The 18846-nt window shown below is 36.5% G+C and overlaps 1 protein-coding gene and 1 long non-coding RNA gene across 2 annotated transcripts in view; one reads left to right on the top strand and one right to left on the bottom strand.

Moving 5' to 3' along the window:
• LOC120474758 (uncharacterized) overlaps positions 1–18846 on the top strand; it is a 179903-nt gene that overhangs the window by 95801 nt on the left and 65256 nt on the right. The gene's annotated exons all lie outside the window — the stretch shown is intronic.
• tcerg1l (transcription elongation regulator 1 like) overlaps positions 1–18846 on the bottom strand; it is a 76528-nt gene that overhangs the window by 54211 nt on the left and 3471 nt on the right. The window contains exons 3-5 of the mRNA XM_039665340.2: positions 17944–18090; positions 17061–17244; positions 1312–1488 (exon numbers count right to left, since the gene is read on the bottom strand). Coding sequence (XP_039521274.1) covers positions 1312–1488; positions 17061–17244; positions 17944–18090 — 508 coding nt within the window. The remainder of the gene's footprint in view (positions 1–1311; positions 1489–17060; positions 17245–17943; positions 18091–18846) is intronic.

Raw genomic sequence — 18846 nt, 5'->3', positions numbered from 1 at the left:
GGCATATGTGTTAATTGAATCATTTTTAAGTGATTCTTTCTCCAGATTTCTTCATTAACTCAACTGACTCATTCAAACACCAAGAAGTGAAATAAGTCCTTAAAAGTGAATTATTGAATCATTCACTCATCACTTCGGTCAACAACACTGGTTATTTTAGGAACTAAACAACTGTCTATCTTTATGAATGAGTCACTGAATCATTAAGTCAGCTGATTCTTTTAAACATAGTGATTCATTCAGTGAAGAAACAAACGATTATAAGTTATTCACTCATCCGGTCCATTCAAGAACATCAACTCATCCTTATAAGTGAGTCATTGGATCATTCACTTATCAGATTCGGTCAACAACACTGGTTATTTTAGGAACTAAACAACTGTCTATCTTTGTGAATGAGTCACTAAATCATCAAGTCAGCCGATTCTTTTAAACACAGTGATTCATTCAGTAATAAAACAAACGATTATAAGTTATTCACTCATCCGGTCCATTCAAAAACATCAACTCATCCTCATAAGTGAGTCATTGGATCATTCACTCATCAGATTCGGTCAACAACACTGTTTTTTTTAGGAACTAAACAACTGTCTATCTTTATGAATGAGTCACTGAATCATCAAGTCAGCCGATTCTTTTAAACGCAGTGATTCATTCAGTGATAAAACAAACGATTATAAGTTATTCACTAATCCAGTCCATTCAAATACATCAACTCATCCTTATAAGTGAGTCATTGAATCATTCACTCATTCACTCAGGTTGAAAAGTAGGGAAGTTTTAGGAGATTTTAACGCATTTAGGACGCCTTTAACGGACCGCAGACCGATGATTCATTAAACCACTCACTCGTCCGACTCATTCAGCTACACTGATTCATTCAGTAATGCCACTTCTGCTGCTTGGGGAAGCTCAATAGTTTATTCCACTTTAGCTTTGTTTGAAAATGCACAAAAATGAAACTGGCAATACCATGTCAAAAATGTAAGTTACTGAATATTAATGCCTGTTTTATAAAAGCAATAACACATTCACGATCATGCATTCTTGAATGATTCACAAACCCTTGTGACAGTGTCACGCCATGTTAACTGAAAAAAAAAACACTATTTTGGAAACAGCTGAGCTGCTATCACTGCAAAATATAATTAAGTGAATGAATCCTTTAGTAGTTACTTGACTTCCTAAAACTGCAGATAGGATCCTTTGGGACGGCGGCAGCGGCGTTTGATAGGCGACCGCAGGGGATTTTTTTCATGAGCACATTGAGCACAAGGACACTAATAAAAGCTTTTTCTGTTGTACTCCTACCTGCATGAGGTGTCATCAGAAACGGAAGCTTGATGGGTGAGAGCGAGAGCAGGTGGAGAGGGTGAGCGGAAGAGACAGATGGTCCCTGTGTCACGTCAGTATCCATCGCCATCATGGCTGCCGCTGCCAGAGCGATGCGTTTAGAGTTTCCTCTTCGCTTAATGGCCACGGGACAACCTGAAAACACAAATACCGATTGATAAATTGTTGACTTTGGATATATGGCACTGCTGGCCATTCTTTTGCTGGTCAATCTAACAAAATGTGATAATGTTTATTTTGATGGTTGCACTTGAACTGGGATGGGAAAATTATCCAAGTAAATTAGTAATGTGTGTGTGGATGTGGATTTTCTTAATTCTTCATGATCAAACTATCTATTTAAAGTCACCATGAAATCAAAATTACAATAGTTCAGGTTTTCAAAAGTGTTTGCTGGAGTTTCACAAAAGACGATTGCAACTTCCGTTTCATGCCGGCTTTAAATGCATGTTGATGTTTTAGTGATGTTGTATTATGTGGCTTTAATCATTGTACTTTGTGCCTTCATATAATTTCATATTAACACCATAGTAGTCTATGTTGAAAGTAGAAATACATGTTATTATAAGAAAGTATGGTTACATTTTTGACAGAATCTGAAGTGTGTTTGCATATATAAAATAATAATGACAGTAAACAGTCAAAGTCATGCATACAGATTCTTGTACCATCATGTAGAGGTTTGAACATGCAATGTGTGTGTGCAGGCCTGTCATTATTTTTTTATACATGCAAACACAATTCAGATTCTGAATTCAAAAATGTACCCTCACTTTCTTATAATAACTTAAAATTCATGTTTTCATGTTGACTACTATGTTTTTTTTTATGAAATTATATGAAGGCAAATTACATAGTTATAGTCTTTGTTCTGGGGTTTAACTGGCTGCCGAATGTTTCATGGGCTTTGCCTTTGAGTTTTATCAAAGTGTTGGAAACCTTATAAAATCAGAACACAATCCCAAACCCTCACACACAAATATCTACAATATGTGAGTCAGTGAACAAGCCTAACTCTATCACTGCACATTAGAGACATTAGAAGAAATGTGGTTTGTAACTGAATTATGTGGCGTTATGACCACCATGGAAGCAAAGGCAGCTTCATCCACATTACATTTATGCATTTGGCAAATGCTTTTTGCTGAAAATCAAAAAAAAAAAAAAAGAAAAAAAAAAGTGCAATGTGCAAAAAGTTACAGGCAATCCAAAGCTGTTATATCAGTATGTGTGCTTGCTGGGAATCAAATCCATGAACATGGTGTTACTTACTGTACAGTGAGCTCTACCAACTCCATATTTCGTAGTTTCCATAGCATTTTATAAAAAAAAAAAACTGCAAGCCAGTGTGTTTTTTTAATAAAAATGATTGGAGATTACTGTACTGTACTGTACATTTTACAAGAAAATACAATTTCAGTCTTTCTACCTCAAAATGTCACATTCATTTCAATGTGATGCATGCCGTTTGTAATTACTTGAGAAATGTACTCGCAATTTCTGAGTGAAAACTGTTTCCATGTAATTTTTTTTCAGTTTATGAATTTTTAAAGATCTGAAACTGATTCTATGTGTAATCCAGAAGAGCTACTGAATGTAAACATGAACAACAGCAATTAACACTCCAGAATACACTCCAGCCACACCATATCTAATGACTTGTGTATTTGTATACATTTGAATATTTTGCCATAACCAACTCATATTTTGTATTTTACATTATAATCAATGAATAAAAGTGACACATTGAATTAAAATGTGCCATTTTGAAGTAGAAAGACTGAAATAGTACTAATATAGTATTAATATTTTTTCAAGGTGTAAATAGCTTGCTGTTTTTTTCATATTTGTACTATTTTTTGCTCACATGAAGAATTCAATGTAATTTGCTTTGGTTCATGGTTTAGAATTATTTCTTTTTTGGGGCGTTTTTGCCTTTATTACTAAAAATAAATGTTGGGTTGTTTTAACCCAACTTTGGGTCAAAAATGGACAAACCAAGCCATTGGGTTAAATTTTCAAATTACATTTTAACCCAACATTTGGGTTTGTCCATATCTGACTCAAAATTGAGTTGAAGCAACCCAGCATTTTTTAGACAATGCTGGGTTGTTTGAACCCAAATTTGGGTAAAATATGGACAACCCCAAATGTTGGGTTAAAAATGTCATTTCAAATTGTACATTTTTTAATTGCATTTTTACCCCCGACATTTGGGTTTGTCCATATATGACCCAAATTTGGGTTGAAACATCCCAGCATTTTTTAGATTGTATGACAGGACAGGAAGCAGACTGGAAGCGAAGTGGGAGAGAGAATGGGGAACGGGATCTGGAAAGGTCCGCGAGCCAGGGCTCGAACTCGGGTCACCCGAAGCGCAACATATGTCATGGTTTTGAATTCTTTATTGCAGATGTTTTTTTGAAATGCTTGTGCTCTACAATGTACATAACTCCACTGTGTTGTCAAAACCATGATGAAGATCCCTCATTAGTCACCTGGTTGAGCTAACACACACATGCTCGTCTCATCTCCACCGTTTCCAGCGCCTGCCTCCCCTGAGCGAGGGAAACGCTATTTAACGAAACCTTGAGGAGATTTTTTGGAGTGAGCAGGCGGGGTGTTTCTTCCACGCTGAGCAGCTGAAACACTTTATCTAATGGTACAGAGTGGGCGGATCAGAGCCAACCAGAGCAGTTAGCATGCACATGTAGCGCACTGGAAATCAGGCCACCTGGGAATATATCATATGGAACCGCTCCAGCACATCCACTCTCCCATACTGCGAGAACGCTTTAGAAGGCGGAAATACGGAGGGTTGGCGAGGGAGGAACACTCTGTCATCTGACAGCTGAAGCAAAGGGTATGGGGACTGTGGATTAAACTCTGCTAACCTTATAGCATGAAAGTAATGATAAATGTGGATCTAACCGCTTCACTTTAATACCTAGCCGCTGGAGATGAAGTGACAGGTGCACAGATCACATAAACAATGCATCGTTTTTCAGGAAGCGCTCTCCGCGGACATGACGTGAAATAGAAACCTTGAATTATGCATCCGCTGAGGGCTTCTCTTGAGAGCCCTGACACCATGTGACTTCAGCAGAGGTAAATCCTCTAAAGTAACACTGCTCAGAAAATAGCACTCATGATATAAAATAAAACATATATCTTTATTTTGTCGCTGGGCGCTGCCTTTTGACAGGTTTAACAAACACTATAAATACTACGGTGGCCAAAGGCTGCAGGAATGAGGGCATTTTCCCAGTCTCAAGGGGAGCAATTATTGCTGTGCTCCTAAGAAGTGTCCTCAACCCTGCCCAAAACAAGTCCTTACGATTTATGCTTTCACAAGTTACGTTTGAACCACAGTCAATGTTTGTTTTGACATCTCAGCCATTTATCATGATATACAGTAGCCTATATCTGAGTGAATCTTCCAGCTGTACAGGAATGAACTCTCCCAGAAATGTTTTTGTTACAGTATATGAAAGTCGGATTAAATCTAAAAAGAAAAATATGAAATATGACCATGTATTTTTAGATATGTTTCCCTTATCCCAGGTAATATACTATAATATTTAAATAATAATAGTCAGAAAAATATGAATATAGCAAGTAAAAAAAACAAGTTTTTTTTATTTTGTGAATAAATATGCATTTATAAACTTTCCCTACACCACAACCAACCGTTTGGGCACTAATATATATCAAAAGTTGATAAAATTACAGATATAAGCATTAAAGGTCAAATTATGCAAATGAAAGATTGTTTCACATTTTTTTACACCTCACAATTCAGACTTTTTTTCTGCAGAATTGTGAGCTATAAACTCAAAATTGCAAGTTATAAAATCCGAATTGCGAGATATACACAATTTTGAGGAAAAAAGTTAGCTCACAATTCTCTTTTTCTTGCGATCGCGAGTTTGTTAGTCGCAATTCTGGGGGGAAAGTCAGAATTTTGTGTGTGTAATCTCTCCCATCTCTCTCAGGGGGTGTTGTTTCAGAGAAATTGAGCAGAAAGATTCAGGCCAAGACAAGGGTAAATGTAGCGCTCTGGAGCTGTCCGTCCTGCTGCGGCACTGAAATGGCGAATGATTGCACTTATGAAACTTTCAGCCACTTATGTGTGCTTCAGACTACACTGCCATCATCTTGAGTCTCTGTCTCTCTCACTATGCTGTCCTCCCACTGTTACCTCAGTTACCTGGTTAACAGACCACCTACTACAACTTCTTCTGTTGAATCAGTCTCCACAAACTTCTTCTGTTGAGTTGAGAAAGAATTTTGGCGGAACAACAATTTTGACTTTGACTTAGATTTTGACAACAATGACTTTCTTAATGGAGTAGTTCAACCAAACTTGAGAGGGTTTGTCAAAAGCACTATAAAAGTGGCACATTCTTTTGCTTCAGCTTCCCCCATGCTTTTAAAATACACGGAAAAAGAACAACGAAACCTTTTCAACTTTTTTTGTGATCCATGAACAAAAAAGAAAGTCATGCAGGTTTCAAAATACATAAAAGTGAGAAAAAATTATGACCATATGTTCTTTTTTTGGGAGGTGAACTAATCCCTTCAATTTATTTGCATCAATCTGTCCTCTTTAGGAAAAATATGATTTGCCTTGAAATCTAAATATAATTTAATAATGTTCTCTGCCTTTGAAATGACTTTATATGGGCATATAAAAATCGTACCACCAATGTACCATTGACTAATAATCCTAATAACAATCATCTAACTGTTCTTAAGTTAGTAAAGCACTGTTTCCATGGAGCTGACCATGTTTTTTAACCTTTCCATCGACAGAAATGGCCAGGGATGCATTTACTTAAACCCGATAATACTGTAATGCGTGAATCAAGAACAACACATAATAAAGAAATCAGCGTAAATATTAGTTTATCAGTGCATGACAAAAGGCAGGAGAATGTTTTAAATATGAACTTAAGTCTCTTTTAGATTTTCCAACCCAGTCTCTTGCCCATAGAGCAAAAATTCAGTGATTTTTGGCACTTTAAAGGTTGCTTTTTTGGACCTTTAAAATTAAAATCCAGGAAGGTTTAGGGGTCTTGGCCCAGGTAAAATGCATTGCTGGGATATGAACAAGTGCCAATACGTATTGATTTGAAATTGTGTTGGCTGAATTTGCCTTAATGGAGGGCAAAAGAATAGAAGCATGCTCTGCAAACACATTTTCAATCAATTAAAGTTATTGCATGGGTTTTATGAATAATATGCATGTAAAAAGTGCCTTTAAAAGTGTAAATATCAGACCAAAAATGTATTTATACATCGTTCGTGGAGCATTTTTTACAACTAAATGGGAACGTTAGCAAAATGTTCTTAGGCTATATTTTTGTTTGCTGTATACTGTCAAAAGACCAGGCTGGATATCTATAAGGGCCAAAATCGTTGATCCTGTTGATCCAAGAACAACATTCCTGTCTGGAAACATCGTCCTAACATTATCCCTAATCTTAAACCTAATCTTACCCACGATTTATCCCGAAAATCAAATGGAATTGACACTGAATAACACTGATGTAGAAGCACATAAGTTGTATGCCTAAACTTGACATGAACTGTAAACATCGCATTGATTGATTGATTGGAATATTGTTGCAGGATCAACACAAATATTGATACAGGAACATGTTGCACTTCATGAAATTAGGTTCTGCATCAAGTGTGCTATCAAAAGTCAAACTCAAACGATCAAATACATATCAACAATTGTACCATCTGGGTCTGCTTTTACTTCCAAGTCATTTTAAGGGAAACATCTGCCGATATATACTTCAAGTAAACATCATTAAGAGCTCCATTATTTCTCTTCAGCTCTTAACCCTTAAAATCCTAGACCTTTTTTTAAACACCTGCACCGCCTGTTCTTTTCTTTGTTTTTCTAACCCATTATAACAGTAGGCATCAAGTGCCAAGTGTCTCATTTAAATAATCCAATTTTACATTTCTCTTGTCTTAGAATGGATGAATTTACCTTTAAGAAAAACGGCAGCATATTTGTAGTGATTTTTTTTTTGTTTTTTTGTTACTCAACTCAAACAAATCGTGTTGAAGTTTGGATTTTTTCCTTTAGAAAGCTGTACTTGGATATTTGACATTTTCAGATGTAATTGTGACTACATATAACAATCCCTAAGCAAGTTATAGCCATTTATTACAACTTTTTTATAGGCGATTTTTACTTACTGCCAATAAAGATGTGTACAAAAAAGTTTAGGAAGTAAATTAATAGAAACATTAATAAAACACTGAATCAAAATAAACTTTATATAAACACACACACACACACACATACGTAGCCTATATGAACTACTTTCACTTTACCTCAGTACAAATTTCCAAAAAGATGCTAATTGGTCGTGCAAAAGACAAAGAACTATGTCTATTGGTTGAGTAGATGATAGTTTCAACCAATCTGGGCATGAGGGTGGAACAAAGCATTAACAGTCATTCATGATCCGCTCTGAGGAACAAACCGCACGGGTTTCTTTGACGAATCAATGATGATCAAAACTTGATGGCGCAATAACATTCTCTACGGAGCTTCGTGAAAATAAGTTAACCACAGCCAGATTTATAAGTGTTTGAAAATTTAATTTTATCACTAGGTGGCGCTGTTTCAAAACTTCTCAGGCTCCTTCAGGGCATCGTACTGATGACCCATACCAAATTTCATAACAATTTGTTCATGCGTTCAAAAAATACAACATTTTAGAGCATCATTTAAAATGCCCAACAGCCAAAATGGCCGATCTGGGAAAATTGGACATCAGTCGACTCACCGTGAGGCTCTGAATCTAAGAGCAGAAAAGCAGTGAATCTCCTCTTTATGGGCCCTTTTAAAGCAATATGGATTGGAGTAGCGGTTCAAAAGTTCTTTAAAATTCAAGAACAAAAGTTATTTTTTGCAGCTGGTGGCCATATAGGTCTTTAAGGGTTTAAAGAGTAAGCTATGACCAATGCAATCATGTGGGTTTGGCTGATGTGCAGTATAATTTGCTCAAATATGGATTGAGACACCGCTCAACAGATCGTGCCCTTGAAAATGACCTAAAAACTCTTTTAAAGACATTAACTCTCCCTGAAAGTCAGAGTCAGAGTATCTTTATTTGTCTCCCACCGGAGAAATTAGTCTTTGGATCAAGAGAAATTGCTGCATGAGGATTACGACAAGACAAAAACACAGAAACAGTTCAATACAAATAAATACATAAAAAAGCTTTGTGGCTTCTCAGAGCCTGTGCAAAAAGAGCAAATCACCAGTTGCAAATTGTACATAATATTTTCACTGATTGTCATTGTTTTTGTTTAATTCAAACAATATGGAGCTCCACAGTGTTTATTTAGTAGGCTATTCCCACGTAGTCTGCAGTAAAAGTCTGACAGACAAATCAATGTGGCTAGAATTCTGTTTGGACTGGATCGAGTCATATGGGAAGGAACATGTAAACAGAGGTTAATTATGTTTCTTTCCCATTTTGATGTTTTTATCTCTAATGAGATTCAACTGTTTCTCAAATGTTCGGTCTTGGTTATGAATTTCACGGTGACACAAAATAAAAGCATGAAACGTTCCATGTGAAGCTGTTTAAAGCCTCATTAAAGTTCCCATGAGAGTTCCGTCGTGATCCATTCAAGGTGGGACGTTTTGGCTTCAGTGCACACTTCTAAATCGCCTGTTCGACTTTTAAACTCTATTTTCCAGAAGCTGCGTATTTCTTGACAAGGCAACCAGAGTGACTTTTCACGTTCCATTAGGTCCTGTCAATAAGACCAGGCTAAAATTCATGAAGATGAAAAATGAGATTTTGGAGCGGGTCTCTGAAGCAGAGGAATGGTGGGTTAAAGTAAAAATGACTTTTTGGCCTAGAAACCACAGAGTAGAACCTGAAAATGCACACAACAGAATGAGCCCTTCTCAGGAAAGCCCCCAGGAAGCATTTCAATGCTTCCACCTATTAGATGATAAATGAACGACCCTGAGCGAGCTAAAATAAAGCCTGAACTAGTTTGGCTGTCTAAAACACGGAGGCATTTTTCCTACTCCTACTTTATATTCATTATTTGCTGCAAAACTAATGTAACACTTCAATTGATTGCTTAGTTTTAATCAAATACTGGAACCAAATAATTTTCATGTATTTCAATGTTTCCAGCACCGTTATTCAGCGGTGCTGTGGAGATGGATGGATGGATGGATGGATGGATGGATGGATGGATGGATGGATGGATGGATGGATGGATGGATGGATGGATGGATGGATGGATGGATGGATGGATAGATAGATAGATAGATAGATAGATAGATAGATAGATAGATAGATAGATAGATAGATAGATAGATAGATAGATAGATAGATAGATAGATAGGTAGGTAGGTAGATAGATAGATAGATAGATAGATAGATAGATAGATAGATAGATAGATAGATAGATAGATAGATAGATAGATAGATAGATAGATAGATAGATAGATAGATCTACTTGTATCAACTTGGATTTTTAAGTCATATCAACTAAATTACTTAAAAAACTGACTTTACAGTAAAAATGAAAAATGACTTCTCATATCTATGGTCATGTATTAAATTTCATTGTGCACAATTCACTATTTTAACTTGTTCTGTGTTTTTACCTTTCCATCAAGACGCTAAGTTATCCCTCAGAGACAGCACACTGTTATATTCTATAAACCATATAACTGTACTGTATTTTCACGCTGATGCAAATCAAAACGGACGAACACATGACAAAGAAATCGGCATGAAATATTTGTTTATCGGTACATGACATCCAGCTGCAGTGCTGTTATGGATCGATACGTAGCTTACCTCAGAGCAGGGATGGGAACTTTCAAAAGGTGGAGGGTAATGGCCCTGAGGGATAAACTGCACTGAAGATGGAAACATATGTCTGAGTTATTACACCTTCTATTTTGTACTGGACATATTTCTTATTTCCTTTTGGTTAGATGTAAACACTGTAGAGTACATATTATTAATGATGGGCCTGGAACGCATGGCTGGCGGCAGATTCTGTGCTGGGTATAGATGAAGAATGCCCGAATACCAGGAAATTATTTCCTTCGGATATTGATTTGCTCTGTTTTCATTATACCACGATTGTATGTACGCGTTTACAGGCTTGCACCTTCAACAATCCTTTTCTGAACTTACCCTCTTATAAGTGCATTTTATTTGCTTTATGGAAAAATTAATTAGTAAAAACTAAAATATTAAGTCATTCTAAATGGTAAATCTGTAGATTTTTTAATCATATCGGTTTGCCGGACGCGGGTGTGCATGCAAGTTGTATTTATAAATACTTTAATCTCAGAAGTAGGGATGTCCTGATCAGGGTTTTTTGCCCTCGAGTCTTGACTCGAGTCCGAGTCATTTGATTTTGAGTATATACCGATACCGAGTCTCGATCTGATACTTCTATAATATATACAAAAAAGAACAAAGGAGAGCGAAGTAATTCATTTGGTTAATGTATTACTCAATTCTAATTTGTTCAATTCATTTAATCCTATTGATTGTAATCTGTTGCCTCAATTTTATTGATTAGATTTAACATATCGTATTGCAACGTATTGTACAGTGTAATCCAGTAACCGAGCCTGCCTTTCTACTCTGTAAAAATAAATATGCTTTATCTAATCACAAAAATTGTGGCAACAGATTACAAGCAATACTATTAAATAAATGTAACAAATTAAAATTGAGTAATAATTAATCAAATTAATTCCTTAAAAGTTAACCATTTAAAATGAGTAAAACTTACTGTACAACAACCAAAAAAAAAAAAAAACATAAATTGAAGTCACCATTATGGTGATCAGTGTTTGTTTTAGGTTTGTTTTAAAATGACGGTTTTCTCCTTCAGTGATTCTGCTTGTTAACATCAGGTTTTCTTCAATGTTGGCAATATAAAATAAAGAGTACTTAATTAATCTTTGAAGTCTGTTAGTGAGATATTTTTGTTACATTTTTATTGTAAACTTTACTCATTTTAAATGGTTAACTTTTAAGGAATAATTTGATTAATTATTACTCAATTCTAATTTGTTAAATGTAATTAATAATATTGCTTGTAATCTGTTGCCACAATTCACAATTGGTTGGATAAAGCATATTCATTTTTACAGTGTAATCAATTTATTAATCATATTTCTCCAACAGAGCACTGCATAAAACAAAGATTCCTTGAAAACAACAACAACAAAAACAAAACATAAAGAAGCTTCCTACTTACTCCAAATAGAACTCAACTTCCTTCTTAAAAACAGCCTCCCTATTCTTCTTCTAGTTCAGTTTACTGTCCAAATGGACACCAAGATATTTATAAGACTGAACAATCTCTAGTTTCTGACCATTAATAATCACTAGTAGTTCTATAACTTCTTTTTTTCTTCTGAAATCATGATCAATTCCTTAGTCTTCTCCACATTCAACATAAAGAAGTGTGGGTGTGACAAGTGAGACTAATATGTCCCAGGCTTATTGAAATCGAGAAAGTTGATGAAAAGACTGGTATGACGGATATCAGCACTTGGAGAGAAAAAAAAAAACAGCTATACTCTTTTTAAACAAAAGGCAAATGCTGTGCGCGCCGCACCAATTTATCACGAGAATTTGTAGCAGCCCTAATAAAGTACGCTGTTACCTGAGGGAAAAGCTCTTAAACTGATGCTGACCTCTGTGAATGTGTTTGCAGACGTCAAGAACTTCCTTTTCCCTGCGGTAAGGAAGTGTAACTGCGAAGACACAAATTGGACTTCCTCAGTGTTCTTCGATTGTGAGAACGCCACACACCCTCTGGCACCAATTATTGCCTCGACTCGCGCGTATCAACGGCTCAAGCCCGTGAGGAGGACTTTGTAAGAACAACTCTCAATACCACTCCAGAACTGATTCCCGGACACAGACATCTACCTTCTGAAATTCAATTTTCCCCCAAAGCTTTGTTGTGCTGAGGGTGAATAACTATCACTCTGTAACTGACGCAGAGGTGTGTTAAAAAAATGGTTTGATCCATTCACCTTTATGTCGATCTAAGCTCATCAAAGGTGGAGACAAAGATCAAGTAGATTTTGTAATTCTCCAGATCAAAGATCAACTTTCTAATTCTCAGGCAACTTTCCTGTGGCCTAGAGAAACAGACAGGCAACAGACGGGGTGAATGCTTATTTTACGCCCCAAAAGAGTTATAAAAGGAAAGTTTTGCGTGTTTAAAGAACAGTTTTGAGGTGCCAACATAATTTGATGCTCCTTTCAAACTCCACGATGGACTATTCCTGAATGTAAAATGATAGTTTGAAGGCTTCCATAAAATATTCAAGTTGTTTCCTCATTCATGACCTTCACAGCAGCATGCAAGAATTAACCATAAATCTAACTTGAAATATATACACCAATTGTTAATCTAATAATAAGATGCTCAGGAGCACAAAAACATCAGTCACATCAAACAGATTTGCATACATGCATGAAAAACCTTTTTTTTTCAGTCACAGAAACAGACCACAGGTGTTTTTTGGGTTATGGGGTGTAGACATACAGTATGATTTCGGGATGAAGCGTACAGCGGTAACCACGTACCAAAAAAGTATTTGACAGATGGCAGCGGACTCCACCTCCACACTCACATCTGTTATTTCCATCATAATATTTGTCACCTCAATTCCACAAAAACCCTCAATGGGTTAGGAAAAGCACACGCTACAAGACCGAAGCTTGAAAACCTGCTCACCTGCGATCATTTCTTCTCTGCCATGTTATTGCTGATATAGTGCTCACTTAAAACAACAGTTCAGGCGAAATTAAAATTCTTTCTTTTTGTTCCAAACCTCTAAACAGCTATTTTTCACTATATATACTGTATATATATATATCGGAGAAACTCAAACTGGGTTACTGATTCGCCTAGAGAAAGTCTGAACTTCAGAGAGAGATTATTCAGGGTGGTATATCTCTAAAAACTGTCATCAGCTATAGAAAGAGACTTTTTCAAACCTCATTGCCAGCCGAAACCTACTAGAATATGTTGTAAAGAATGCATAGCGAATGTGGGATGACCCATGGCCCTTCTACACAACACATACTGTATAACAGTCTCTCTCATACTGTCAGGATAAATGCACCCATGGCCTCTATTTGCCTTTGAACTAGAAATAGAACAATCTACAACATAAGGGATATATTTGAAAAACCTGTTAAAGATGTAAAAGCGAGAAGGTCAACATATTATATTGTGAATGTAAATCCTTTAGTTCATCTTGAGAATATAATCTATAACATATACTGTATATATTTATATATGAAGAGTTCAGATGCAAAAGCCTCTAAGTGCCATTTGAAATTTTCTTCTAGAATGATCATTTTTATCAAGCTTGTATATTTAAGTTCAGTAATTTCACTTAAATGGCAATTCATAGGTAATCTTCATTGTCATTTAAGTGAAATTACTGAACTTAAATATATAAGCTTGATAAAAATTATCATTTTAGAAGAAAAATTCAAATGGCACTTTATATATATATATATATATATATATATATATAGAGAGAGAGAGAGAGAGAGAGAGAGACAGAGAGAGAGAGAGAGAGAGAGAGATTCTCAAGATGAACTGAAGGATACAATGGGAAAATTGAAATTTTGAGTTTTACATTCACATTTACAATAGGTTCAGAATGTCTATTATCTTTATTAACAAGTTTCAAATCTTCACTCTATTCCTAAGCATTCTTCAAGTGAGCTTTAGAATAGAGGGAATGTTTGAAACTTGTTAAAGATGTAAAAGTGTTGAAGAAAAGGTCAAAAATGTACCGTCAGTTCAGAGTCTGTTGCTGCTATTCCATTCACTTTCACTCATTAAAGACTTTGCGGCCTGAAAGACAGAAAACCCTCAAAAGGAGTGAACTTTTCATCTCTCAAGGACTAATCTCTGGATGGCACATGAGTGTATCTGCAGTCTAAATCATCACTGCCTACACCTGAAAGCATCTAAGGCATTTGTCGATCGTCAAGATGTGTTTACCGTCCTTCCAATAGGACAAAAGTTTAATTTATAAGCTGGCTCCAATGGTCGCTAAGAAGATTGGACGCAGTGAAAACCCAGTTGTCCTTGTGGTTTCTCCTTTGGTCGCACTCATGGAAGACCAAGTAATAGAAGCAACCGGAATGGGCATCATGTCAAAGCCATCGCTGCATCAAACAATGGCGACGCTTTGTTATACTACTCGCACACCCAACGTGATCTCATGAGAATACGTATGTATGTGTACGTAAAGTGTCGTTCTATCATACGTATATATAATTACGTTTTATATGCGCAGAAACGTATAATACTGACGTATTTACAGTACTAAAACGTAAAATATTTACGTATTGATAGCACAAAAACGTAATTTATTTACGTATGAACAAATCCACCGACGTACACATTGTACGTATCACAATTTATGCATATTAATATCGTAGCATTATGTTTTGACTCTATTGCATCCCACTGTCTTATTAATGAAGTTTTCAGTCGCATTATTGATATAATACTCATAAATATTAACATTTTGCTCGTTTCGCCTGCATGGTGTTAAACAATACACTATAAAACCTTAAAAAATACATTCTTTAACGTTACTCGTTCAACCATTTTGTAATAGTTTATTTACCTTGAGACACATAAAGCGTTTTCTCCTATAAAACACAACAAAAATTCACAAAAGACATCAATTTTAATAGTTTGATGTAATCCAAATCTTTAGAATCCATAGTTGTTTGCAAGAAACAACTCCTAATTCAGCGATTTCAGCCTCTTATCCAGTCGTGACTCGTGATCTCCATTCTCAGCAGCGACCGTAACGTTACAAGTCAAACCCCGCGCTGGTGATGAATTCAAATTCAAATATTGCGCCCATACGTCATCTTTTACGGCAGCGATATCAAACGTTCATTGGCTCTTCCCTGCTTCGTCACAGTTTGCGACATGAAGGACTGTAGACGGTTGGTTAGTTTAGTTCATTTGAATTTTGAAATGGAGAAGCGCGAACCAACCGAAGCCGGATTAACATTTTCATTAGTAATTTAATTTCTGCTCTGTACTTCATACAAAACTATTACAATACTGCCAGAGAGAAGACTGCGACTGCAACGCTTCATCATGTGAACGGCTTTTGGTATCGGTTTTGACATTTTCGCAATAAATAAATTATTGTGATTATACTTGTCTGTTAGTTATGTTTTTCTTCATAATTGTAGTTTTTTACGTAGTTTTAAGGAATTGTTATGGTAGGTTTAGGGGTAGGAGTAGGTGGCTCAAAATATATTTTAATGCTATATTGTTAATAAAACTGCCCTTTCCCAACACCTGTCTGTTACGTTTTATCCTTTTTTATATTAAGTATAAAATGGGTATGTTTAGGTTTGGGATTAGGGTTACGGGATCTTACATTTATCTATAAAATAGTAAAAAGGGAAATTATCCAGATATCTTTATGATATAGAATATACGTAAATAGTTTACGTTTTGTAGCTGTAAAAACGTAATAATGTTACGTTTAAATGTTGCAGATACGTCTATATTATACGTTTCAGCATCTATGCAAACGTACTAAAAAGTACGTTTTCTATCTTTGCAAAAACGTAAAATAGCTACGTATTAACAATGAGACCAGGCTGGCACACCATACCCATACTGGTAGTCACTGGTAGTTACTTAAAATGTTTCGGTTTTGTGAACTCAAAAGAAAAAGAAAATTATAAATATTCATAAAAGTTCATTTGATTGAACTAATTTGTTTTATTTAAGTTTACCCTACTCAAACCAATTAGGGTTTACATTAGGGTTTACATAACTAGATGTGATATCCCACACTGATAACTCAGCTTTCAGACTTCTGTATACTGTACTGTATGCCGATGTAAACTTTGCAAGTTTAACTTTATTTAAATAATGTATTAAAACATGTGTATGTGCATTTTTTTTTGCCAGACTCTGCTATACAAAAAAGTGCACTGAAAATTTGCTTCATAAAAATACTTATTTATAATGCATAATAACAGCCAGAGAGGGATAAATAGGGATTCTATACTTCTTTATAGATAAACAACAGTTTAAACACATGAATTAACTTTTTAAAAGGTATAGTGTTCAAAATATATTGAAAAACAGCAATGAGCCTAAGATGCGTGATATAGAAATCGCTCAGGTTACCAGAATCAAATGGCATAATTCGTTTTCCACAGCATTATCATTATAGGTCTTCATTACACAATCTTAAGCAGTCTTCACTGCATGCTCTACTTGATTAAACCACACTATGATTGAAAATGAGCTGAAATTTGAAGTAATTTCAGTTTAATTTCATAAGCACAAATCAACCCTTCTCTCTTCCCACACATAAACACAAAAACAGAGTGACATCCTCTCTTCGGTTTTCACTCCGTAAAATCTCAGTTAACAATCCTCCAATATTATTACATCAAGTTAAATAAGAAGATTAACATTACAAAAGGAAAAACTGTTTAAAAAGAAACTAGAAGAAGAAAGTGAAATAGTCTAGGGAGCAAATCATAAACAGAAAGCTTTATTTATAGTAAAAAAGCCCTCTGATGAATGTTAGCTAGGATCGTAGAAAAATGGGTGCTAGGATCGTAAATTCTCCCTCCTACCTGAAACACTCCTAGGAGTCAAAAGTAGAGTGTGGATATTCCTGGAGGCTGCAGCTGGCCTACATATGCTCAATGCTGTTTGATTCGTCCTCAGCAATGGTTTTTCCTGACGCTGGAAAATTCCCATTTCCTCTGGACTGATCCAGGTGGTTTCAAGAGCCAAAGTGTTGTTGTTTACATGAAACTGCAAATGAGAAATCAGAAATCCTGTGCAGTAACAGAATGACAAAAAAAAAAAAAAAAAAAAAAGTTTCCGAAAACAGTTGATCATGCCCACAAGCGGATATGAGGTTTTGGATGGACGGAAAGACGGATGGATGGATGGATGGATGGATGGACAGATTGACTAATGGATTGACGGATGGATAGATGGATGGATGGATGTACAGAAGGACAGATTGACTAATGGATGGATGGACGGATTGACTAATGGATGGATGGATGGACAGATGGATGGACGGATTGACTAATGGATGGATGGATGGACAGATGGATGGACGGATTGACTAATGGATGGACGGATGGATGAATGGACAACAGACGGATGGATAGATGGATGGATGGATGGACGGATTGACTAATGGATGGATGGACGGAGGGACAGACGGATGGATGGATTGAGGAATGGATGGATGGATGGACGGATGGACGGACGGACGGATGGATGGATGGACGGACGGATGGATGGACGGATGGATGGATGGGCGGACAGACGGATAGATGGATGGATGGATGGATGGATGGAGGGACGGACGGACGGACGGATGGATAGATGGATGGACGGATTGACTAATGGATGGATGGGGATGGATGGATGGACGGACGGACAGATGTCCACTCCCCCAAACCAAATATGATCAATTACTGTGAATGCATCCTTTACCTTGTAGTCTGGCACACGTTTCTCCACCCAGCCCTTGCCATAGTGTGGAGGCAGGACAGTCCGGTAAACGTGAGGAAACACTGGAAGTAGATCCACACTTGCAGAAGGCTGGTAACCCAACACATGAGGCCTGGATGGCATCTCCCACTGGGATAGACAAGCAGAAGAGAAGTACAAATTACCACTGAGATCTTTCACATCCATCTTATTGAAAAGATCTAAATCATGTTTTTCCTTATAACGTTGATGACAGCAGACTTTTATGGACCTTTCTTGACTCTTTTTTCAAGACTTTTCTTGAAACAACCCAGCATTTTGTGCACTTGTAACATCTGTTCCTGATTATTTATGAAACCACCTTTCATATAGATATTTCATGATCCAGTAAACTCTGGTGGAGTCCAAATGGTCATTGTACTTCAAAACACATCATATAACAATAAGAAGCTTGGTTGTGGACATCATTTCATGTCGAATTCTATTCAGATTATGCTGCATATGTATCTTCTGAATTGAGGATAACATCCCATCCTATTATGTTCGGCTCTGCGTCAGTGCCTTTCTGCAGTAGCAGTCAATCAAAGACTTCTGAAGGCTGTCTGCAACTCAAAGTCTGTTTAAATAATATACTCTTGGCTCCCGCTGTCTCTGTCTCTCTCTTTATCTCTGGTTTCAGTGCAGTGCCATTGAGGTAATGTTTGCCGCCTCCTCTGAACCGCTCTTTAATGATGAGGAAGCACAAAGTTCTTAACTCTTGGGATGTGAAGTAGAGGTGATCATGCCTCCGCCTGGCACACAGATTAAATGTCAAGCCGAGTTTGAGTCGTGAGGGGGATTCAGCTGCGGATGTGAGGTTCATTCTGAACACAGCGCCTCTAGTGGTAATACAGAGGAACTGAAGGG

The sequence above is a fragment of the Pimephales promelas genome, chromosome 17, assembly GCF_988280905.1.
Source record: "Pimephales promelas chromosome 17, fPimPro1.hap1.1, whole genome shotgun sequence".
Taxonomy (NCBI): Eukaryota; Metazoa; Chordata; class Actinopteri; order Cypriniformes; family Leuciscidae; genus Pimephales; species Pimephales promelas.
This window is presented reverse-complemented; position numbering and strand designations above follow the sequence as displayed.